The sequence below is a fragment of the Pelophylax lessonae genome, assembly GCF_965119305.1.
Source record: "Pelophylax lessonae genome assembly, chromosome: 12".
In the NCBI taxonomy this organism is placed as follows: Eukaryota; Metazoa; Chordata; class Amphibia; order Anura; family Ranidae; genus Pelophylax; species Pelophylax lessonae.
Genome location: NC_138779.1, coordinates 101,631,298 through 101,657,714, shown reverse-complemented (window position 1 = coordinate 101,657,714; position 26,417 = coordinate 101,631,298). Strand labels below are relative to the sequence as shown.

The window sequence follows — 26,417 nt, the reverse complement described above, 5'->3', positions numbered from 1 at the left end:
AGCTCCCACCCCCACTAGGCAGTGGGGACGCCGATGCACGGGGCCAGCAGCCTAATTGCCGCTGGCCACCCACGATTGCTCCCCGCTGAGAGAGGACAGTCAGCTGTTGTAAACATAGCTGACCGTTCTTCTCTCTGAAATGACCACAGAGCGCCTGTGATCGTTCTATATAGGATCACAGGTCTCTATGTTTATTTCACAAGCCCATCCTCCCCACAGTTAGTAAAAACTCCCCTAGGCCAACACTTGGCCTTTGATAGTGACCAAAGCCAACCGCTGTTCAACACCTTTTTGAAGAAAAGACAAAACCCTAGCCACCGAGAACAGTGAAGGCGGGCGCATTCTACTAGAGAGCTGAGTGGCAACTTGGTCATCTGTGCATACATTCACAAAATTCTACAAAGTAGATGTTTTGGCATCTTCCGATGCTTCTTTTGGCTGCAAGGTTTTGCAGACTGCTATTTAAAGAGAACCTTTTTTTGTTTCTCTGAGGGTGCATGTTTTTCCTAGGTGAGCTCCAGTTATTCCTGGTTGAGCTCCATGTTACCTTGTTGGCTAGGTTTACCCTTTGGGTAATTACGTCTTCTTGGGTTGCTTTCCCATCCCTCATGATTATACTGCTTTGGGACATCCCATTGGTCTAAAGATGATGGAGCTGCGTCTGTCGATGAACAATAAAGATGGATTTTTGTAAGAACTTAGCGTAAAATCTTTTTCTCTGAAGTTCGACAGACGCAGCACCCGCCCTACTTCTAAATGTATGTTTTTTTGTCTTCTAAACACTGCTTGCACTGAACCTGCAGGCTGAAGCAGAGTGTGTGGGGTTATGCCTGCAGGGACAGCCTCATAGGCATGGTAACGTTTTTTTTCCTGCCTAGTGCCTATCCCTGATAGGAGGAGCCATTGGTCTAAAGATGGAGCTGCGTCTGTCGATGGAACGATAGAGAAAAAAAAAAAAAAGTTCTTCAAATTTAGGCCAATATGTATTGTGCAACACGTCTGCTAAAAAGAAAATCTCAATAATTGTATATCGATTGGTTTGTGTGAAAGTTATAGCGTCTACAAAACAATGGGATGCATACTGGAATTTGTATATACAGTACTAGTAATGAGAGCGATCAGCAACCTATAGCGGAACTGCGATAGTACAGTAGGCAAACTGACACTGGAGGAGGGGGGGGGGGGGGGGAAGACACATCACCAATGACACTAATACAGTGATCAGTGCGAATATATATGGTCACTGTACTAATGACATCGGCTGGAAAGGGGGGTTAATTAGGGGCAATCAAGGAGTAACTGTTTGCCTAAAATGTTCACTGAGCAATGTGGCAGTTTTTACTCCATGCTTTGCAGGAAGGAGAAAAACGGCACATCACTGCTGTCTGTAGAGAGCTCTGTGTTGTTTACCTACACAGAGCACTCTTCTCTCATTTGCTCATCTGGTCCTGGTCATAAATCACTGAAACCCGCTAATCAACTTGTGCTGTAGTGAATGACAACGCGCGCCCCCTACACGGAAGTGCTGGATCACGTACATGTACGTGATCCAGCTCAGCAGGGCCTTTCTGCTCTGTAAACCTGTGGTAGGCAGTATGCAAGAGGATAAACTTGTATATCATTTGTTTATCAACATTTCACTGTCATCTTTAACTCTTTTACTTGAGGACAGCTTGATCTGAATGAAATATCCAGAACTCAGATCTGAAAGATCTAGAGGGGGTTACAAACATTATTCAAGATATTTACAGCATAGTTCGGTAACTGATGACTATAAATAGAACACATTTATATGTAACATTCCATTTTAGCAATGAGCCTTTTTAATAGGCCGAAGATGTTCTTGTTCTAACCCACATCCTCTGAAACTTCCAGAGAAGCAATGCAAGTTTCCAACTGCTTGTGTTCCTCAAATGATTCATATGGTGGGAACAAAATACTACAGTGTCATTTACTGGCAAAAGAATGATTGGAAAGGATTTAGACAGGAAATGCAGGGAACTGCCTCAACTTAAAATACAGGAACTACTCCGAGTCAAACGTCTCAAAGTTCGAGTCAAGAACAATATAAAAAGATATACACATTGATAGGATTAATGATTACACATATTATAAGACAGCCGTGGGCAGCACTATGGCTTAGTGGTTAGCATTTCTGCCTAATGGCACTGGGGTCCTTTGTTCGGATCTCGGCAAGGACGCCATCTGCATGTTCTTCCTGTGTTGGCGTGGCTTTCCTCCGGGCATTTCAGTTCATTCCTACATTCCAAAAATATGTTGGTTGGGTAAACGGCTCCTATCTAAATCTACTCCGTGCTGCATCTCAGCAACAAGAAAAAAGCTACCCAATGCGACACACGAGAAAGAAGATTGGCAGGCGCTTAAAAAGTAACTCCCCTTTTGTTAAGATAAGTAAAAAGAAATAAACACATTACCCACTAGGTGATAAAATTGTATTTTTGTCTTACCGTCAAATCCTTTTCTCGAATGTTCATTGACTGACAGCTCCAGAATCTTCTTGACCATTGGGTTATGCTGCCCCCTACAGAAGTAAGACACTAGGCAGGAAAAAGCTTCCTACCACCCCTATGAGGCAGTCCCAGGGGGTATACTCCCAATTCCTGCTATAGGCATTCAGTTTAGTTGCAAGCGGTGTCAGAAGGAAAATAACCCAATTCAATAGAGGGTTGGGTGCTGTGTCCGTCAATGAATATCAGAGAAAAGGTTTTTAAGTGAAGACAAAAATCCAATTTTCCTTTTTCGTTCACTGACGGACACAGCTCCAGAATCTTCTTGACCATTGGGACATCCCAAAGCAGTGTCAAACATGAGGGGTGGGAAAAACACAGCAGAAAAAGGGTTTAGGGAAACCCCACTGACTTGCGACAATTTTGTCAAAATAGGCGGAAAAAGAGAAAACCTTTGCCGCCTTTGAGGATCTGCGGGTACCGAAATGTACCAGCGTCTCCGACGCAGCAGTAGCTGAGTCATCCAGTTTTAAAGTTTCCAGCAATCATACAACCGGTGTATCCACTAGCACTTTTGCATGCGTGGCCGTAGTGGAAGAGGAATCCTCCTCCCTTTAAGAGCACTCAGGGGGGGTGCGTGGACGGAGACCTAGTAGGGAGATTTGCATCCGCGGCGGCCAGATAAACCTCAGAATGTAGGAATGAGACAGAGGATGCAGGTGAAAGTGGGGGGATGTTTTTTGCCCGTCCTGTTTTGCAGGACCATATCCATCTCGGACACTAGTGACTCTAGGACTGCCGTCATAGTAGACAATGCGGACTGTGACCCAGAGGGCCCCGCAGCCAGGTGGTGAGACATGCTCCAGGGACTCCATGGGTAAACCCGAAGACCAGAAGCAAAAAGGAAACAAATTACTGCCCAAATAAAACCCCCACCACTGCACAAGAAGCACCACAAGTCTCAGCGCACCAGGTTTGCTGCTATAGCAGAAAGAGGGAGGCCGTTTTGCACCCAGAGGGACTCACCACAACCGACTCAGGATTAGTTCAGAACGCCAGGCTGCCCGCTGTGCGGCAAAAAGAGAGAAGGAAGGAGGAAATTCAGGAACACTAGAGGCCCACTGCCGAATCACTGCTCCATAGGCTTCAACAACATGGTCGCCACTTTATATCAATGGAAAACTACAAGAAAATGGCCGCCGGACTACACAAACATGAGCGTCGATACCTTCAGTAGCAATCCTCAACAAAATGGCGGCTACACATGGCTCCCAGGACCCCCAAAGGACCCGGAGAAAAGAAAGGACAGTAAGAAGGGGCCTCCACCAGGACTACCCACCCCCCCCCAAAAAAAAACACGTTTACTAGCAGCCAGCAGTACGCCCCTAGCCCCCCCCCCCCTCCAAAGCCTGCTCAACAACTCCACACAGACATAACAGGTATGGCCACCCCTGGGGGGGGGGGTGCACCACAGGGGGACCCCGATAACTGAGGGGAGACACTATGTTGGAAGGAAGGCAACCCGGGGGTTCGACCGACCCTGGGAGGGGCCCACATCCACCCCAAAAGGCCACCAGTGGAAGAGGGGACACTACTTTCACCATGGAAACATGGTGGGCACCACTCCAGGCAGACCACTGCACCATAAGATCGGGGGTGCTGCAGGCCAGAGGTACACTGCGACTCAGGTCGTGACCAGGTCTATGCGTCCTCGCAAGACGTTCAACTTGCTGGCCAGCCCCCGTTGAGTGGGGCTATGTCGCAGCTGACCTAGAGTGGAGCTGAGGTCGGGGTCGCGCTTGCTGGCAGGACTGGGGAGACAATAAGGATCTAGAATATCCAGTCCGTAGCCCAGTCCAGCAGTTGATTGTAGTTCTCACAGGAAAAAAAATCCATTTAAAAAAAAAAAAATGCTAAGACCAGAGATCCCAGCAAGGAACTAGGTCCTTACCCCTGTCTAGCCAGAAAAAAAAACAATGCCTACAACAGGAAGAGGGAGTATAACCCCTGGGACTGCCTCATGGGTGTGGTAAACCTTTTTTCTTACCTAGTGTCCTACTCCTGTAGGAGTCAGCATAACCCGATGGTCAAGAAGATTCTGGAGCTGTGTCCATCAATGAACAAAAGAGATGTACATTTCAGAAATTTTAACAAATGCATGCATGGGAGTAACATCATCCCAGCTCAGCCATACAAGCAGCCGCAGATCACGAATCTGGGAGACCAGCTGAAAATGGAAACCTCCGCAGTGGTGAGAGCGCGACGCCGGAGGGCTTTATTTCAAGACAAGTCTTTCATAATGTATGCATAATGTATGCAATGCACTATCACATTATACCTTTACCTTCCAGGGTTTGTGTTAAAGCTTTTACTACCGATTTAATGGTCGATTGGTAATAATTCCAGGCAAACTTGAGATGATGAGAAAATAACGTCCCTGTATCAGGGCAGATTGGGAAAAAAAAATTCACGATAAAGTCACTATCTAGGAATTGCTAAAGAGCTGTGACAAGAGAGGGAGCAATAAAAGGTGTTGGATCCTATACTCAGCTTTCCACCAACTTCCACCTAGGCAAGGTTGAAGTCATTCTTCTTATGTTCAAAAAGTGTCTCAAATAGCCACGGGCATAAGAGGCTATATTACTGGCAAAAAAAATGGGTCAAGGGATAAATTGAGGAATATATAAAGACTTTATTGAATGAGAAAGAACATAAAAACCTGGGGTGGAATTCACTGTTACTGGACCTGTGCCACAGATAACCAACAAAAAAAAAAAAAAAAAAAAAAAAAAAAGAAAACAAGACAAACAATGAGATAAAAAATTGACAGCCCGGCCGGAAGCCAGGTGCCTCTTGCCTGTAGATGGGTTCCCATGGCATACGTCATGTTAAAGCTACCAATGGTGGTTGCTGGAGAACCCTCTACATGCAAGCCCCTGGGAGCTGGAGCTCTGGAAAAGGAGGGGGGATAGTGGGTACTGTCGGGACTAATAGGATGGGAGCAAAAATTGGAAGGTGAAATCCTGGGCAGGTAAGGAGAGAAATTACTCCAGTGGTGAGGATTTATGGCTCCTATGCCAAGAAAATGCTCGGTGCCTCCCAGTCCTTCTGTATATAGAAAATTGTGGCTCCTGATAGAAGTAGGTCCCACTGGATGATCTGCAGAAGGTGAGATATCCTTGTATTGCCTTTTAGGAATGCGTGTTCCTGTATGGTGTTCTGGGATACCCATGCAGGGTAAAACATGGAGGGGGGGGGGGGGGGGGTTGTGTCACTGGGGGACTGCATTTACACTAATGCATAGGATAAGGATCGGAGACCAAGCAGTATTTCTCCTTATGGCAAGATCTGGCGAATGTAGAGTAGCCCAGATCTGGCTGAGAGGATGATCCTGGCACTGTAGCGCATCAACATCATCCTCTGCACCACAAAAACTGGAGGAAAAGTCCATTAAAATATCCTCTATACTGACCATATAGCTCCCACCTTTAAAAATGTCAATTTCCACATTTCTAACTTGACCGAAAGTAGGAGTTAAAAAAACGAAGGATCGAATCTGTTCAAGCTTTACTGGTAAGAGCGTTATACAATACCTATTATGGAAAGTTTTATCTGCTTAAAATATCAAAAGCAGTGTTTTCCTGAACAAATGACAAAGCAATGCCTGCATGAACCGAGCTGTGGGTGTAGCCATCAGATCACTGTTACAGAAGCAGTAGGAATCTCATCTCATGTCTCGGGGCACAGGTCTGTTTAGAGTTACCTGGAATTCTCCACATATCAATGACCAAAAAACACAATAGGGGTCTTAAAGAGGCCGACACCTTGACCCTTCAGGGCAAACTGACATGTTCTATTGAAAGAACAAGTCCCCCTGCTAACATGCTCCATCGGATCCCTCAGGAAATACTCAGTCTCTCAATATGGCGGGCATGTGGACTTGACCCCTTTCTTCTAGCATGCAGGCCTCAGGCACATGGGCCTTTTGTGTTTAGGGCTAGTTCACAACAGGAATCGCACAGGCATGTACCTGCGTTCCTGTGTGATTTGAGTACAGTGCGTTTCTAGCCCATTCATTTGAATGGGCTGACATTGCACTACACCAAGAGTAGAGCATGCACTATACGAGTATCTATTGGATCGCATGGGACTTCTGTACCATGTGATCCAGTGTAGGCTAACACAGCCTTTTTCAACCAGGGTGCCCAGGCACACTGGGGTGCCTTGAGGTTTCTTCAGGGGTGCCTTGGCAAAATGCTTAAAAATTGCCCAGAAGTTTTATACAAGCCGGCATGTGGATAAAGACTGCCTTTTAGTCACACAAAGCCACAGGTTTTCATTGTGCCTATTACAACCTTCTAGCTGTTTGACCCTCCCCTGACCCTCTCCATCAGTGATGGGGTCACATTAGCTGAAGGAAGGAGAAAAAAATAAGGGAGAAGAGAAACATTGTAATACTAGTCAGGACCAGTTTGCAAAAGTGGATTTGCTTTGGAAGTCACCTCTAAGTTTGGGTGTCCTATTTGTGTGGATGTTACTGCATTATGTAAAACTACAGTAAACCCCCCTCCATTGTGGGGGTTATGTTCCGGACCCAGCCGCAAAAAGTGAAAATCCGCGAAATAGAAAAAAACTATTAAAATGCATTGTAGGCATGTTTTTTTACTGTCACTGTACGTGTAAAAGCATTTTAACGTCTTTAACCACTTGCCGACTGCCTAACGCCGATCTACGTCGGCAGTCAGCCCCTCACAGGCAAAGTGACGTAGGGCTACGTCACTAGCTTGTGAGGGTCTAGGGAGCGAGCGCGCGCCCCCGGAGGCGCGCTCCCGCTCCCGCGTGGTCACGGACCCCCCCGCGCGTGTGACCAGCGGACCCGATGTCCACCGGTCACTCGGCGATCGGCGGGGGAGAGGGAGAATGTCAGGCAGCCTGTGTAAACAAGCTGCCTGTCATTCTCCTTGCTGTTAGGATACTGATCACTCGGATCTAGTATGTAGATCCGTTAATCAGTGTCCATACAGCTCAAGCCCCAGCCAATCACAGTAGAAAGCACGCCCCTAGGGACACACACAGCCCCTCCCTCCCAAATAAAGTTAACCCCTTCACTACCAGTGTATTTTTACAGTAACAGTGCATATATATAGCACTGATTACTGTAGAAATGTCACTGGTAACCCCAAAAGTGTCAAAAATGTCAGTCAAGGGTCCGATCTGTCCGCCCCAATGTCGCAGTACCGCAAAAAAAAAAAAAATTGCAGATCGCCGCCATTACACGTTAAAAAAAAAAACAACAAAAATGACAGAAATCTTTCCCTTTGTTAGTAAACGCGATAACTTTTGCGCAAACCAATCAAAATACGCTTTTTGCGATTTTTTTTACCAAACATAGGTAGCATAAAACAAATTGGCCGAAAAAGTAAAAAAAATTTGATTTTTAAATTTTTTTTTGGGGTAATTTCATATAAAAAAATGTGAAAAATATTGCTATTTTTGCAAAATTGACGCTCTTTTTTTGTTTATAGCGCGTGATCAAAAAAATCGCACAGGTGATCAAATACCACCAAAAGAAAGCTCTGTTTGTGGGAAAAAAAAGGATGCCAAATTCGTTTAGGTACAGCGTCGCACGACCGCGCAATTGTCCGTTAAAGTCACGCAGTGCCGAATCGCAAAATACCCCCTGGTCGGAATGGGGGTAAAATCTTCCGGGGCTTAAGTGGTTAAACACACTTTTAAAACAATAGAAACTCATTTAAACACATAAGGGTCCTTTCACACGGCCGCTCCGTGTGTCCGCAAATCATCCCATTCGTTTGCGGATGATTTGCGGACATTATGTAAGTGAATGGCATTGCGGATGTCAGCGGAATACCATCCGCTGACATCCGATTTTCCTCCTTTCAGTTCTGTTCCGTTTTTACGAATGGAACAGAACCCCATTTTTTCTTCCGTGTAAAAAACGTCCTGCAGCGGACCTTTCACACGGAGCGGCCGTGTGAAAGGACCCTAAAAGATACGGAGAGACATAGCAAGAGCTATGGAAAACACAAAAATATTTCATTTTTAAAGAGGTTGTAAACTCGGTAAAAAAATTTTTTTTTTTTTTTTTACAACCTGAAAGAGAAATGCATAATGAGCTAGTATGCATCGCATACTAGCTTATTATGAAATACTTACCTTAGAACGAGCCCCAGCCGTGCCGTCCGATCACCTCTATGACGGGCGACATGTCTAGTCGCCCGTCTTCCAGGATAGCGGCATCCGGCCATCTGATTGGCCGGAGCCACGGTGACGTCACTCCCGCGCACGCGCGCGGGAGCCGACAGTCACGGCACGGGGCTCTGAAGGAACGGCACGAGCGGCCGCTCCTTCATAGCGCATGCGCCAGTGACATCACTGGCTGCATGTAAGGTAAATATCTCCTAAACGGTACATGTTTAGGAGATATTTACAGTACCTATAGGTAAGCTTTATCATAAGCTTACCTATAGGTACAACTTGCAGAGGAGGGTTTACTTCCTCTTTAATGATTTATATAGTAAAATAACATTACAAAAAAAAAAAAAAAACGCAATATACCGGGACCGCAAAAACTGAACCGCGATGGAGCGGGGGTTTACTGTATTAGAAAAGTTTATACATTTTAGAATAGGGTGCCCCGAGATTGTCCATCATTTTTAAAGGGTGCCTTGACTGACAAAAGGTTGAGAAACACTGGGCTAACACACTGCATTTGAGACATCATTAGCATTGCATGAGCGAAGTCATCTGGCTATACACACACCCTCAGAACTGACATTTACAGGGCACTTGGCAGGTGTCAGAAATGCCTGTACCCAGAAACTGCCACAATGGTTGTGGATGAGCCCCAGAGGTGAAAAAGTGTCTAGTGGTATTGTACAGCCCAGACAGAACATTTGGTCATATGATGGTTTTAGACCACCCACAGACAAAATAAGTCTTATGAATAATCCTTTCAGACAATCCTTTCCTTTCTGCAGCTCTGGAACTTTTCAGGGAAAAAAAAAAAATCTTTTCACTTGACTGCTCCATCTTAAAGACAAAATCCTTTTTTTCCTTAAAGTGTTTATAAACCTTAGTTTTTAAAAAAATTAAAAACAAAGCAAAACAATGCTTTTGCCCACAGCAGCCCCAAACCTCTTCTTTTGGAGTTTCCCGCCAGTCCTCCAGGGCCCTCTTCTTCAGCAGGTGCCCCCATGGAAAGTTGCTTTCCATGGGGGCACCTGTGCATGCTCGTTCCCGAGTCCCACTGCTGCGTCCGTTGACGCAGACAGCAGAACTTTGTCCTACCCCCTGCTTCTGTGTCACAGCATTTGATTGACAGCAGTGGGAGCCGCTGAATCAGATTGGGCTTAGATAAGAAAAAGGAGTGAGGACAAACTAACATTCATTTTCAGCCACAGTGAGGGGAAAATTGGAAGAAGCAGGACAGAAAATGTTTCTCTAACAAATTCCTTACAATACATGTGTTTTTTATTTAGGAAATTCCATCCACTGCAAAATCTGGCAAGGGTTCCCCCTTATCCAATAGGTATCCTTAGACATGGCACACACAGATCCTTCAGACAAGGCAAAATACATTAAAGTGGTTGTTAAGCCACTTGTATGACTTTCTAGAATCCTCTGTTTTTTGTCTGTGTTTTATAAAAAAAATAAAAAATGCTGTGAATACCTTATTTCAGTGTGCTACTTGGCGATCATGCGACTGGCCAGCTCTCTCCTCTCCCCATCTGACAGATGAAGGGGGCAGGGCCGAGATTCCCCTGGTAATGTCACTCAGGAGGGAGGGAGAGACCACATGATCACATGCTGCATACTGAAATAAGGTATTCAGGAAAGGGAGGGGGAGGAGGACACAGGAGAGCAGGGCTGCAGATGACGGAGGCACGTACACTGACCACGGTGTCAGGGCTTAGCAGCCATGATATACTGTGGTCAGTGTACAGAGGGGAGGGTAGAAACTTGGGATCAGCCAGGTTTTTAGATGATAGAAGAGGCCAAATTACACAGCACAAGCACTGTGTTGATATTTATGCTTTAAGGAAACAGGATCCGTTTTTTCTTTAGGGTAACAAACGCTTAAAGTTCAAATCCTACCAGACCCCGCTGTCAGAAAAATTGGGAAGATGCTCATGTTTAACGAGCTTTAACCGATTTGCTGTGAAGAACAAGATTACATAACCTCACGTCAGAGATATTACTGGTATCCACTGAAGTTCACCACTTCCTACCCTGGAGCATACGGCATGTAAGCACAATCTGGTTGGGTCATGCTTCCAGATACTGACACAACTCCCTGGGTGCCAATAAACTTCTCGGTTTTCTGAATCACTATGGAATATTTTGTAATACTGTTTTTTTTTTTCACAGCCTCAGGGTATATCTTACATCTGAGTGCTATTATGATTGCCCGAATTTTACACAGCTGCACCTTTTCTCCCCTGAGTAATTGAGAAGGCAAAAAACAAATTGCCAAAGAGACGAGTAAATGAGAATGCCAGGCTGCAATGTAAACTAATCAGTGAGGTGGCAAGGCATGAAGAAGGTATGCTCGTAAGGTGACTCATTACCGCACCAATATTGTACAGAAAGCATACATTAGGAGATACCGGTCTTTAAGTGCTGGTTTACATATATGCAATGACAGACATTGCATACGATTCGCAGCGCACTGCTCTGCAAATCACGTGAGATGTCTGTGCGATGCAAATTCAGCCATACAGATTGCATGGCTGAATTTGCATTGCATTCGGATAACTCGAACAGGTCACTTTTTTGGGTCCGCACCAGAATCGAATGGAATGGATGTTCACATCTATGCAATCCGATTCATGTCCCCACTGCAATATGCCAACTGATCTTGGGGGGGGGGGGGGGGATGTCGTTAACTTTGTGTTGACACCCCCAGCAATTCACATATGGAAGTGTGAACTGCCTGCGAGTTGAATGCGATGTGGGAACCTGCAGTGGATTCGCAGGGTTCCCGCATCGCATATGTGTGAACCAGGACTAAACCAGCATGCAGCATTTAGACTAGCCAAGCAAAAGTACAAACATATACTAACTATAAGCAATATACCCTTCCTTTATCATCACACCAAGGACTTGTTGAACAAGGATGTATACGGTTCAAAGATCATGTGCCAAGAAAACTATAATGTGCAAAGTGCAGTAAAGCTTGGCATACATGGACCGAAATTTGGCCAGTTCAGCAGCCACCGGACAACTTTCAATCCATGTATGGGCACTGTGATATACAGAATTTGTTCAACCGCCCTGCCGGATTTTACCTCCTTTATCATCGCGGCAGTCTATAGTCTGCAGCGCTGATCATTATATTCTGGCGGTGGGGAAGTCTCCCCTCTGTCAGAATAAAATAGCTTAGTTTGTTTTTTTTTTTCTTCCCCATTTCAGTGTAGCTTGAGCATCAAAAATTGACTAATATATGGGCTGCCTAATGCCTCGTACACACGCAACGATTGTTGGCCGTGAATTTTTGGCCAACGTCCGATCGGCCGATTGTCGGCTTGTTAGTATGATGCTACAACTTTTCGGCCGAACAAAATCTGGTCTGCATGCTATAAAATTTTTGTTGGCCGTCAACAGAACGGCCGATTGTTCGTCAGTCAGTTCAGATTTCGGCAGACAAAAATCAGATGAGCAAGACTGGGCATGCTCAGAGAAGAAAAAACACACGGAAAGTCAACCAGCACATGACATCACTTCTGAAGTTGGTTGTTGTTGGCCGAAAAAATTTGTGTGCAGTCTAGAGCACATTTCAACCAACACTGGACAAAAGACGGCCAACCAACAATCGTTGCGTGTGTACGAGGCATAAGCCCCAAGGGGTCTGGCATAGATCCTACCTTGCCTGCCAACTAAACCCCCAGGAATACTTTGGTAAAAAAATAGTATTCTGCCGGAACCGCCTGTTGTCTTCTCAGTAACTCTATCAGCTTACTGGACGTGGCTTGAGTCAAGACCTCTCAGCATTCATGTACACACATTGCTACCAGCAGTTATTTCACTATGTGGTATGTTTGGGCTACCTTGCCCACAGGTACTGAACTGAGACAGATTGACAAGTCTAATGTCTCATACACACTATAAGAAAATTGGGCAAACATTTGCGTTCGAGGAACGAGCATACGAATTTGTGATAGTGTGTACACAACTTTCGACAGCCGATTCCGACCAAAAGTGTGCACCCAATGGGGGGAGTTCACCTTCTCTGCATAAAATTAGCACTATTCAAACAATATAACTGGGAAAACAGTCTCTTCCCCTCAGTAATGCACAACAAACACATACCATACAATAAAAAAGTCACAATGAAAAATGAGTAGGCTGCTAAACAGTCAACAAGCCTAACAAAAGTTGGTTTGGGCAACAACCAATCAAAATGTATCTCATGCTTTGATAACAGTAACTGACTGAGCTGCCTGTTGCTTATCATTGTTCTTTGCAGTCCCTAATTACTTGAATCCAAACAACTTTTCAGTTAGTTGAAGATCCAGAATGTCATGCTCAAGTATAACTAAAGGCAAAAACTTTTTTTAGTTTTGGACAGAGTGGAGATGAATTAGAACACCTGTTAGGTTAATATTGCTGTCAGCACCCTCCATTACAGAGAGTCACCCTGGCTTACTGTCCTGTTTACCATCATCATTGAAAGTTAACGTAAGAGCCCATTCACACTAGCGCGACTTGTCAGGCGACTTGTCAGCCTGACAAGTCGCTGTATGTCGCGGTCCATTGAGTAGTACAGGACCCGTTCTAATAGGAGCGACACAAGTCGCTCCGACTTAGAAAAAGGGTCCTGTACTACTTTGGGGCGACCTCGGAGCGACTTGCATAGACTTCCATTATGTGAAGTCCATGCAAGTCACGCCGAAGTCGCGGTGCACGCGACTTCACAGGTCGTCCACCGAAGTCGGATCGCCTCAGTGTGAACCGGCTCTAAAAGGAAATCCCAAATTCGTTTTGGTGGCCTGGGCCCCCTTAATTTGTAGGGATTCTCTTGTATCCTGTTTTGGCGATGGGACAGGAAATTAAAGTGATTGTAAAGTCTTGTTTATTTCTTCCCAATAACACCTGACCCTACACAATATAAGGCCAGCCACAAACCAAGCTAATTTCTTTCCTACTCCCAGGGGTGCTGAGCCATTGTGTTCTCCTGGAGGGGTTAGCTGCGCCTGCCTGGAGAACACAGTGATTATTGCTAACGGCTATAACAGCCACTAGCGATAATCGCATGTAAAATCTGGCAGGCTGGTTGTACCCAAGTTGATCTTTTCAGCCTGCCCACACATGGTTCAAATCTAGGCTGGTACCTGCTGAGATCTGAAATGTCGATAGAAGGCCCAAGGGTCCTCCCAGGCGGTACGAATGTAATAAACGCTGGATCTTCCAGGCAGAACGTTAAACAAGTGTGTGCCCTTACATGTGTAAATGACCAGAACACGGCCTATAAGAAATCCAGAAGGAATCATCTAGCTCCCAGAACTAAAAGGGAGGCATGATTTACATGTGTAGAATACGGACTAGTAATGCAGAGGTTTGTATTTTATTTTTTACTGATCTAAAAACGGGGGGGGGGGGGGGGGGTCGGGCTACTGACATCAATGTTCCTGTACACACAGGCATTTTTAAAGCAATGGATTGTTTTCAGATCAGTGAAAACAATTAAAAAAAACCCTAAAAAACGTGAGATGTTTTGCAGCTTGTGTGCCAGAGCCCATAAAGCAAACAGAAATGTGAATTACTGGTGACCAGCAGACAGGAAGGTCCCACCATTCTGTGCCACAAATCTGCCCATCCTGTACGTGCCCAGTATGCCCACACTGAGCTTTCATTTTCTGCAGACACCCCAGTTGAAAGTCCTCAACTAAAACATCTGCTGTGGTCTCCAGTCATCGTACAATTGCCCTCAATAAAGCTTTTACAAGGAGGTAAGTGAACAGCCATCTATAGTCTAGGGGAGCCATTCCCAACCTTGCCACCAAGGATCCAGGTCTCAGGAAGTCCAGCTAACAATTTATAAATCTACAACTCCCTGCAGTTTGGTGTGAACAGGAAGTGGAGATACAGGAAAAAGAATTGTGGTGTACTCTGTACAATTGACACCAGGGTGATATATATCACTATGCCACATTTTCAACAGTAAGGAAAAAAGATAAACCTTAAAAAGATAGACAGTATAGTTTTATTACATTGGTTTCACTAAAGCCCCCTTTATACTGACAGTCACCAAGGGGCCCTTCTCCTCCCCCTCCTTCGCCACAGCAATCAACCGACGAGAGGAGCTCCCCCTCCACCTTCACAACCAACGAGAAGGCCCCCACCTCCACCATGGCAATCAACCGACAAGAGGAGCCCCCCCCTCCACCTTCGCAGTCAACCGACGAGAAGGGACCCCCTCCACCTTCGCAATCAACCGACGAGAAAAGCCCCCTTCCACCATGGCAATCAACCGACGAGAAGAGCCCCCACCTCCCCCTTTGCAGTCAACCGAGGAGAAGGGACCCCCTCCACCTTCGCCATGGCAATCAACCGACGAGAAAAGCCCCCCCTCCACCTTCATCATGGCGGTCAACCGTCGAGAAGAGCCCCCCCTCCACCATGGCGGTCAACTGACGAGAAGAGCCCCCCCTCCATCTTGGCGGTCAACCGATGAGAAGCGCCCCGCCCCCCTCCATCTTGGCGGTCAACCAACGAGAAGGGACCCCCCTCCACCATGCTAATTAACCGACGAGACGCCCCCCCCCCCCCCTCCAGCTTCACCATGGCAATCAACCAACGAGAAAAGCCCCCCCTCCACCACCTTCGCCATGGCAATCAACCAACGAGAAAAGCCCCCCCTCCACCTTCGCCATGGCGGTCAACCGTCGAGAAGAGCCCCCCCTCCACCATGGCGGTCAACCTAAGAGAAGAACCCCCCCCCCCTCCATCTTGGCGGTCGACGAGAAGAGCCCCCCCCCCCCCTCCATCTTGGCGGTCAACCGACGAGAAGAGCCCCCCCTCCACCTTCGCCATGGCGGTCAACCAACAAGAAAGGACCCCCCTCCACCATGCTAATCAACCGACGAGACGCCCCCCCCCCCCAGCTTCACCATGGCCATCAACCAATGAGACGGGCCCCCCCTCCACCACCTTTGCCATGTCAATCAACCGACGAGAAGGGCACCCCCCACCTACGCCATGGCAGTCAACCAACGAGAAGGCCCCCCCTCCACCATGGTGGTCAACTGACGGGAAGGGCCCCCCTCCACCTTTGCAATGGCGGTCAACCGACGAGAAGGGCCCCCCTCCACCATGCCAATCAACTGAGAAGGGCCCCCCCCCTCCACCATGTCAATCAACCGGCAAAAGGCCCCCCCCTCCACCTTCACCATGGCGGTCAACCGACGAGAAGGGCTTCCCCCCCTTCTTTTCTAAGATCCCTAACACATAGATGACTGGGGTCAGTGGTATGGGAGGCAGGGCTGGCTGAGGTGTGTGCTCTATGGACACAGAGGACGGTCAGTATAGCAGCCATGATCACACACTGACTGCTGGGACCGGATAGGCTCAAGAATAGACTGTATGGGGGGGGGGCTGTGATGGGAGGACTGCGCCGCTCCATGCTCAGCGTTCCCGAGCTTCCCCCACCACACCAGGACTGCACCATTACCCTCCCCCCTCCAGAAACAAATGGAACGTTCTCCACACACAATAGTAGCACCCCTCCCAGGCACCAACATGGAGCACCCTGCGCTCTACCCGGGAACTGAGCACAAACAGGGACAGCTGACCATTCACTTCGTCATGGACACCCCCTCCACCCCATTACCCTGCTTTATTGGTACACTCCGCAGCCAACTTACCGTAAATGGTTTCGTCCATGTTGAAGGAATGGGGGCCAATAACTCGCAGGCAATCACACACTACCGTCAAATATCTCCCTCACCGATGTCCCCTCAATCACAACGGCTATAATATTCCTCAAAGCGGACAACATTCATCAGTACACACACCCAGCTCCCCGTTCACCCATATCCCACCCACTGGCTTCTTAGCAGCCACTCTCCAATCCCACCCACTGCCCTGACCGACAGCTCCGTCCGCCAATCCAGAGTCCGGTCATAGAACAGGCCGGGCGGAATGTGGGCGGTACTTCAAGACCCCTTTGTTTCGAGGCTGTGCTTTCGTTGTGATGGACAGACATGACGCCCTATCACAGGCTGGATACCTTATCAAAGGGCAAAGCATTGCATGAGGGAGAGGAGAATGACCAATCGCATTCCCTGATGTGCATAAGGGCGGGGCGCACTCCGGGCGATAGTGAAAGGAAATGCTGTTAGAATTAGTCAGGAATAGTTGAGTGTTGAGGCGGATCTCAGTGTCGTGAAGGACGGAGCGTGTTCATGTGTCATTAGAGAACATACTGAGAACACGGCTCTTACCCTTCATTACTATACTGAGAACACGGCCCTTACCCTTCATTACTATACTGAGAACACGGCCCTTACCCTTCATTACTATACTGAGAACACGGCTCTTACCCTTCAATACTATACTGAGAACACGGCTCTTACCCTTCAATACTATACTGAGAACACGGCTCTTACCCTTCAATACTATACTGAGAACACGGCCCTTATCCTTCATTACTATACTGAGAACACGGTTCTTACCCCTCATTATTATACTGAGAACACGGCTCTTACCCTTCATTACTATACTGAGAAAACGGCCCTTACCCTTCATTACTATACTGAGAAAACGGCCCTTACCCTTCATTACTATACTGAGAACACGGCCCTTACCCTTCATTATTATACTGAGAAAACGGCCCTTACCCTTCATTACTATACTGAGAACACGGCCCTTACCCTTCATTATTATACTGAGAACACAGCCCTTACCCTTCATTACTATACTGAGAACACAGCTCTTACCCTTCATTATTATACTGAGAACCCGGCCCTTACCCTTCATTACTATGCTGAGAACACGGCTCTTACCCTTCATTATTATACTGAGAACACAGCCCTTACCCTTCATTACTATACTGAGAAAACGGCCCTTACCCTTCATTATTATACTGAGAACACGGCCCTTACCCTTCATTATTATACTGAGAACACGGCTCTTACCCTTCATTATTATACTGAGAACACGGCTCTTACCCTTCATTATTATACTGAGAACACGGCCCTTACCCTTCATTACTATACTGAGAACACGGCTCTTACCCTTCATTACTATACTGAGAACACGGCGCTTACCCTTCATTACTATACAGAGAACACGGCCCTTACCCTTCATTACTATACTGAGAAAACGGCCCTTACCCTTACCCAGCCCTTACCCTTCATTACGATACTGAGAACACGGCCCTTACCCTTCATTATTATACTGAGAACCCGGCCCTTACCCTTCATTACTATGCTGAGAACACGGCTCTTACCCTTCATTATTATACTGAGAACACAGCCCTTACCCTTCATTACTATACTGAGAAAACGGCCCTTACCCTTCATTATTATACTGAGAACACGGCTCTTACCCTTCATTATTATACTGAGAACACGGCTCTTACCCTTCATTATTATACTGAGAACACGGCCCTTACCCTTCATTACTATACTGAGAACACGGCCCTTACCCTTCATTACTATACTGAGAACACGGCTCTTACCCTTCATTACTATACTGAGAACACGGCGCTTACCCTTCATTACTATACAGAGAACACGGCCCTTACCCTTCATTACTATACTGAGAACACGGCGCTTACCCTTCATTACTATACAGAGAACACGGCCCTTACCCTTCATTACTATACTGAGAAAACGGTGCTTACCCTTCATTACTATACTGAGAACACGGCCCTTACCCTTCATTACTATACTGAGAACACGGCCCTTACCCTTCATTACTATACTGAGAACACGGCCCTTACCCTTCATTATTATACTGAGAACACAGCCCTTACCCTTCATTACTATACTGAGAACACGGCCCTTACCCTTCATTATTATACTGAGAACACGGCTCTTACCCCTCATTATTATACTAAGAACCCGGCCCTTACCCTTCATTACTATGCTGAGAACACGGCTCTTACCCTTCATTATTATACTGAGAACACAGCCCTTACCCTTCATTACTATACTGAGAAAACGGCCCTTACCCTTCATTATTATAGTGAGAACACGGCTCTTACCCTTCATTATTATACTGAGAAAACGGCCCTTACCCTTCATTACTATACTGAGAACACGGCCCTTACCCTTCATTACTATACTGAGAACACGGCCCTTACCCTTCATTACTATACTGAGAACAAGCCCTTACCCTTCATTATTATACTGAGAACACAGCCCTTACCCTTCATTATTATACTGAGAACACAGCCCTTACCCTTCATTACTATACTGAGAACACGGCCCTTACCCTTCATTATTATACTGAGAACACGGCTCTTACCCCTCATTATTATACTAAGAACCCGGCCCTTACCCTTCATTACTATGCTGAGAACACGGCTCTTACCCTTCATTATTATACTGAGAACACAGCCCTTACCCTTCATTACTATACTGAGAAAACGGCCCTTACCCTTCATTATTATACTGAGAACACGGCTCTTACCCTTCATTATTATACTGAGAACACGGCCCTTACCCTTCATTACTATACTGAGAACACGGCCCTTACCCTTCATTATTATACTGAGAACACGACTCTTACCCTTCATTATTATACTGAGAACACGGCCCTTACCCTTCATTATTATACTGAGAACACGGCTCTTACCCTTCATTACTATACTGAGAACACGGCCCTTACCCTTCATTACTATACTGAGAACACGGCTATTACCCTTCATTACTATACTGAGAACACAGCCCTTACCCTTCATTACTATACTGAGAACACTGCCCTTACCCTTCATTATTATACTGAGACTACAGCCCTTACCCTTCATTACTATACTGAGAATACAGCCCTTACCCTTCATTATTATACTGAGAACACGGCCCTTACCCTTCATTATTATACTGAGAACACGGCTCTTACCCCTCATTATTATACTAAGAACCCGGCCCTTACCCTTCATTACTATGCTGAGAACACGGATCTTACCCTTCATTATTATACTGAGAACACAGCCCTTACCCTTCATTACTATACTGAGAAAACGGCCCTTACCCTTCATTATTATACTGAGAACACGGCTCTTACCCTTCATTATTATACTGAGAACACGGCCCTTACCCTTCATTACTATACTGAGAACACGGCCCTTACCCTTCATTACTATACTGAGAACACGGCCCTTACCCTTCATTACTATACTGAGAACACGGCCCTTACCCTTCATTATTATACTGAGAACACGGCTCTTACCCCTCATTATTATACTAAGAACCCGGCCCTTACCCTTCATTACTATGCTGAGAACACGGCTCTTACCCTTCATTATTATACTGAGAACACAGCCCTTACCCTTCATTACTATACTGAGAAAACGGCCCTTACCCTTCATTATTATACTGAGAACACGGCTCTTACCCTTCATTATTATACTGAGAACACGGCCCTTACCCTTCATTACTATACTGAGAACACGGCCCTTACCCTTCATTATTATACTGAGAACACGACTCTTACCCTTCATTATTATACTGAGAACACGGCCCTTACCCTTCATTATTATACTGAGAACACGGCCCTTACCCTTCATTACTATACTGAGAACACGGCCCTTACCCTTCATTACTATACTGAGAACACGGCTCTTACCCTTCATTACTATACTGAGAACACAGCCCTTACCCTTCATTACTATACTGAGAACACAGCCCTTACCCTTCATTATTATACTGAGAACACAGCCCTTACCCTTCATTACTATACTGAGAACACGGCCCTTACCCTTCATTATTATACTGAGAACACGGCTCTTACCCCTCATTATTATACTAAGAACCCGGCCCTTACCCTTCATTACTATGCTGAGAACACGGCTCTTACCCTTCATTATTATACTGAGAACACAGCCCTTACCCTTCATTACTATACTGAGAAAACGGCGCTTACCCTTCATTACTATACTGAGAACACGGCTCTTACCCTTCATTACTATACTGAGAACACAGCCCTTACCCTTCATTATTATACTGAGAACACGGCCCTTACCCTTCATTATTATACTGAGAACACAGCCCTTACCCTTCATTACTATACTGAGAACACGGCCCTTACCCTTCATTATTATACTGAGAACCCGGCCCTTACCCTTCATTACTATGCTGAGAACACGGCTCTTACCCTTCATTATTATACTGAGAACACAGCCCTTACCCTTCATTACTATACTGAGAAAACGGCCCTTACCCTTCATTATTATACTGAGAACACGGCTCTTACCCTTCATTATTATACTGAGAACACGGCTCTTACCCTTCATTATTATACTGAGAACACGGCCCTTACCCTTCATTACTATACTGAGAACACGGCCCTTACCCTTCATTACTATACTGAGAACACGGCTCTTACCCTTCATTACTATACTGAGAACACGGCGCTTACCCTTCATTACTATACAGAGAACACGGCCCTTACCCTTCATTACTATACTGAGAACACGGCGCTTACCCTTCATTACTATACAGAGAACACGGCCCTTACCCTTCATTACTATACTGAGAAAACGGTGCTTACCCTTCATTACTATACTGAGAACACGGCCCTTACCCTTCATTACTATACTGAGAACACGGCCCTTACCCTTCATTACTATACTGAGAACACGGCCCTTACCCTTCATTATTATACTGAGAACACAGCCCTTACCCTTCATTACTATACTGAGAACACGGCCCTTACCCTTCATTATTATACTGAGAACACGGCTCTTACCCCTCATTATTATACTAAGAACCCGGCCCTTACCCTTCATTACTATGCTGAGAACACGGCTCTTACCCTTCATTATTATACTGAGAACACAGCCCTTACCCTTCATTACTATACTGAGAAAACGGCCCTTACCCTTCATTATTATAGTGAGAACACGGCTCTTACCCTTCATTATTATACTGAGAAAACGGCCCTTACCCTTCATTACTATACTGAGAACACGGCCCTTACCCTTCATTACTATACTGAGAACACGGCCCTTACCCTTCATTACTATACTGAGAACAAGCCCTTACCCTTCATTATTATACTGAGAACACAGCCCTTACCCTTCATTATTATACTGAGAACACAGCCCTTACCCTTCATTACTATACTGAGAACACGGCCCTTACCCTTCATTATTATACTGAGAACACGGCTCTTACCCCTCATTATTATACTAAGAACCCGGCCCTTACCCTTCATTACTATGCTGAGAACACGGCTCTTACCCTTCATTATTATACTGAGAACACAGCCCTTACCCTTCATTACTATACTGAGAAAACGGCCCTTACCCTTCATTATTATACTGAGAACACGGCTCTTACCCTTCATTATTATACTGAGAACACGGCCCTTACCCTTCATTACTATACTGAGAACACGGCCCTTACCCTTCATTATTATACTGAGAACACGACTCTTACCCTTCATTATTATACTGAGAACACGGCCCTTACCCTTCATTATTATACTGAGAACACGGCTCTTACCCTTCATTACTATACTGAGAACACGGCCCTTACCCTTCATTACTATACTGAGAACACGGCTCTTACCCTTCATTACTATACTGAGAACACAGCCCTTACCCTTCATTACTATACTGAGAACACTGCCCTTACCCTTCATTATTATACTGAGACTACAGCCCTTACCCTTCATTACTATACTGAGAATACAGCCCTTACCCTTCATTATTATACTGAGAACACGGCCCTTACCCTTCATTATTATACTGAGAACACGGCTCTTACCCCTCATTATTATACTAAGAACCCGGCCCTTACCCTTCATTACTATGCTGAGAACACGGATCTTACCCTTCATTATTATACTGAGAACACAGCCCTTACCCTTCATTACTATACTGAGAAAACGGCCCTTACCCTTCATTATTATACTGAGAACACGGCTCTTACCCTTCATTATTATACTGAGAACACGGCCCTTACCCTTCATTACTATACTGAGAACACGGCCCTTACCCTTCATTACTATACTGAGAACACGGCCCTTACCCTTCATTACTATACTGAGAACACGGCCCTTACCCTTCATTATTATACTGAGAACACGGCTCTTACCCCTCATTATTATACTAAGAACCCGGCCCTTACCCTTCATTACTATGCTGAGAACACGGCTCTTACCCTTCATTATTATACTGAGAACACAGCCCTTACCCTTCATTACTATACTGAGAAAACGGCCCTTACCCTTCATTATTATACTGAGAACACGGCTCTTACCCTTCATTATTATACTGAGAACACGGCCCTTACCCTTCATTACTATACTGAGAACACGGCCCTTACCCTTCATTACTATACTGAGAACACGGCTCTTACCCTTCATTACTATACTGAGAACACAGCCCTTACCCTTCATTACTATACTGAGAACACAGCCCTTACCCTTCATTATTATACTGAGAACACAGCCCTTACCCTTCATTACTATACTGAGAACACGGCCCTTACCCTTCATTATTATACTGAGAACACGGCTCTTACCCCTCATTATTATACTAAGAACCCGGCCCTTACCCTTCATTACTATGCTGAGAACACGGCTCTTACCCTTCATTATTATACTGAGAACACAGCCCTTACCCTTCATTACTATACTGAGAAAACGGCGCTTACCCTTCATTACTATACTGAGAACACGGCTCTTACCCTTCATTACTATACTGAGAACACAGCCCTTACCCTTCATTATTATACTGAGAACACGGCCCTTACCCTTCATTATTATACTGAGAACACAGCCCTTACCCTTCATTACTATACTGAGAACACGGCCCTTACCCTTCATTATTATACTGAGAACCCGGCCCTTACCCTTCATTACTATGCTGAGAACACGGCTCTTACCCTTCATTATTATACTGAGAACACAGCCCTTACCCTTCATTACTATACTGAGAAAACGGCCCTTACCCTTCATTATTATACTGAGAACACGGCTCTTACCCTTCATTATTATACTGAGAACACGGCTCTTACCCTTCATTATTATACTGAGAACACGGCCCTTACCCTTCATTACTATACTGAGAACACGGCCCTTACCCTTCATTACTATACTGAGAACACGGCTCTTACCCTTCATTACTATACTGAGAACACGGCGCTTACCCTTCATTACTATACAGAGAACACGGCCCTTACCCTTCATTACTATACTGAGAACACGGCGCTTACCCTTCATTACTATACAGAGAACACGGCCCTTACCCTTCATTACTATACTGAGAAAACGGTGCTTACCCTTCATTACTATACTGAGAACACGGCCCTTACCCTTCATTACTATACTGAGAACACGGCCCTTACCCTTCATTACTATACTGAGAACACGGCCCTTACCCTTCATTATTATACTGAGAACACAGCCCTTACCCTTCATTACTATACAGAGAACACGGCCCTTACCCTTCATTATTATACTGAGAACACGGCTCTTACCCCTCATTATTATACTAAGAACCCGGCCCTTACCCTTCATTACTATGCTGAGAACACGGCTCTTACCCTTCATTATTATACTGAGAACACAGCCCTTACCCTTCATTACTATACTGAGAAAACGGCCCTTACCCTTCATTATTATAGTGAGAACACGGCTCTTACCCTTCATTATTATACTGAGAAAACGGCCCTTACCCTTCATTACTATACTGAGAACACGGCCCTTACCCTTCATTACTATACTGAGAACACGGCCCTTACCCTTCATTACTATACTGAGAACAAGCCCTTACCCTTCATTATTATACTGAGAACACAGCCCTTACCCTTCATTATTATACTGAGAACACAGCCCTTACCCTTCATTACTATACTGAGAACACGGCCCTTACCCTTCATTATTATACTGAGAACACGGCTCTTACCCCTCATTATTATACTAAGAACCCGGCCCTTACCCTTCATTACTATGCTGAGAACACGGCTCTTACCCTTCATTATTATACTGAGAACACAGCCCTTACCCTTCATTACTATACTGAGAAAACGGCCCTTACCCTTCATTATTATACTGAGAACACGGCTCTTACCCTTCATTATTATACTGAGAACACGGCCCTTACCCTTCATTACTATACTGAGAACACGGCCCTTACCCTTCATTATTATACTGAGAACACGACTCTTACCCTTCATTATTATACTGAGAACACGGCCCTTACCCTTCATTATTATACTGAGAACACGGCTCTTACCCTTCATTACTATACTGAGAACACGGCCCTTACCCTTCATTACTATACTGAGAACACGGCTCTTACCCTTCATTACTATACTGAGAACACAGCCCTTACCCTTCATTACTATACTGAGAACACTGCCCTTACCCTTCATTATTATACTGAGACTACAGCCCTTACCCTTCATTACTATACTGAGAATACAGCCCTTACCCTTCATTATTATACTGAGAACACGGCCCTTACCCTTCATTATTATACTGAGAACACGGCTCTTACCCCTCATTATTATACTAAGAACCCGGCCCTTACCCTTCATTACTATGCTGAGAACACGGATCTTACCCTTCATTATTATACTGAGAACACAGCCCTTACCCTTCATTACTATACTGAGAAAACGGCCCTTACCCTTCATTATTATACTGAGAACACGGCTCTTACCCTTCATTATTATACTGAGAACACGGCCCTTACCCTTCATTACTATACTGAGAACACGGCCCTTACCCTTCATTACTATACTGAGAACACGGCCCTTACCCTTCATTACTATACTGAGAACACGGCCCTTACCCTTCATTATTATACTGAGAACACGGCTCTTACCCCTCATTATTATACTAAGAACCCGGCCCTTACCCTTCATTACTATGCTGAGAACACGGCTCTTACCCTTCATTATTATACTGAGAACACAGCCCTTACCCTTCATTACTATACTGAGAAAACGGCCCTTACCCTTCATTATTATACTGAGAACACGGCTCTTACCCTTCATTATTATACTGAGAACACGGCCCTTACCCTTCATTACTATACTGAGAACACGGCCCTTACCCTTCATTATTATACTGAGAACACGACTCTTACCCTTCATTATTATACTGAGAACACGGCCCTTACCCTTCATTATTATACTGAGAACACGGCCCTTACCCTTCATTACTATACTGAGAACACGGCCCTTACCCTTCATTACTATACTGAGAACACGGCTCTTACCCTTCATTACTATACTGAGAACACAGCCCTTACCCTTCATTACTATACTGAGAACACAGCCCTTACCCTTCATTATTATACTGAGAACACAGCCCTTACCCTTCATTACTATACTGAGAACACGGCCCTTACCCTTCATTATTATACTGAGAACACGGCTCTTACCCCTCATTATTATACTAAGAACCCGGCCCTTACCCTTCATTACTATGCTGAGAACACGGCTCTTACCCTTCATTATTATACTGAGAACACAGCCCTTACCCTTCATTACTATACTGAGAAAACGGCGCTTACCCTTCATTACTATACTGAGAACACGGCTCTTACCCTTCATTACTATACTGAGAACACAGCCCTTACCCTTCATTATTATACTGAGAACACGGCCCTTACCCTTCATTATTATACTGAGAACACAGCCCTTACCCTTCATTACTATACTGAGAACACGGCCCTTACCCTTCATTATTATACTGAGAACCCGGCCCTTACCCTTCATTACTATGCTGAGAACACGGCTCTTA

At 45.4% G+C, this 26,417-nt stretch overlaps 1 protein-coding gene across 1 annotated transcript in view; it reads right to left on the bottom strand.

Moving 5' to 3' along the window:
- The window catches only part of CYTH2 (cytohesin 2), a 94,664-nt gene extending 78,129 nt beyond the window's left edge, over positions 1–16,535 (bottom strand). The window contains exon 1 of the mRNA XM_082273450.1: positions 16,355–16,535. Within this exon, the coding sequence (XP_082129576.1) occupies positions 16,355–16,373 (19 nt within the window). The 5' untranslated portion in view covers positions 16,374–16,535. The remainder of the gene's footprint in view (positions 1–16,354) is intronic.
- Positions 16,536–26,417: the final 9,882 nt, after the last annotated feature.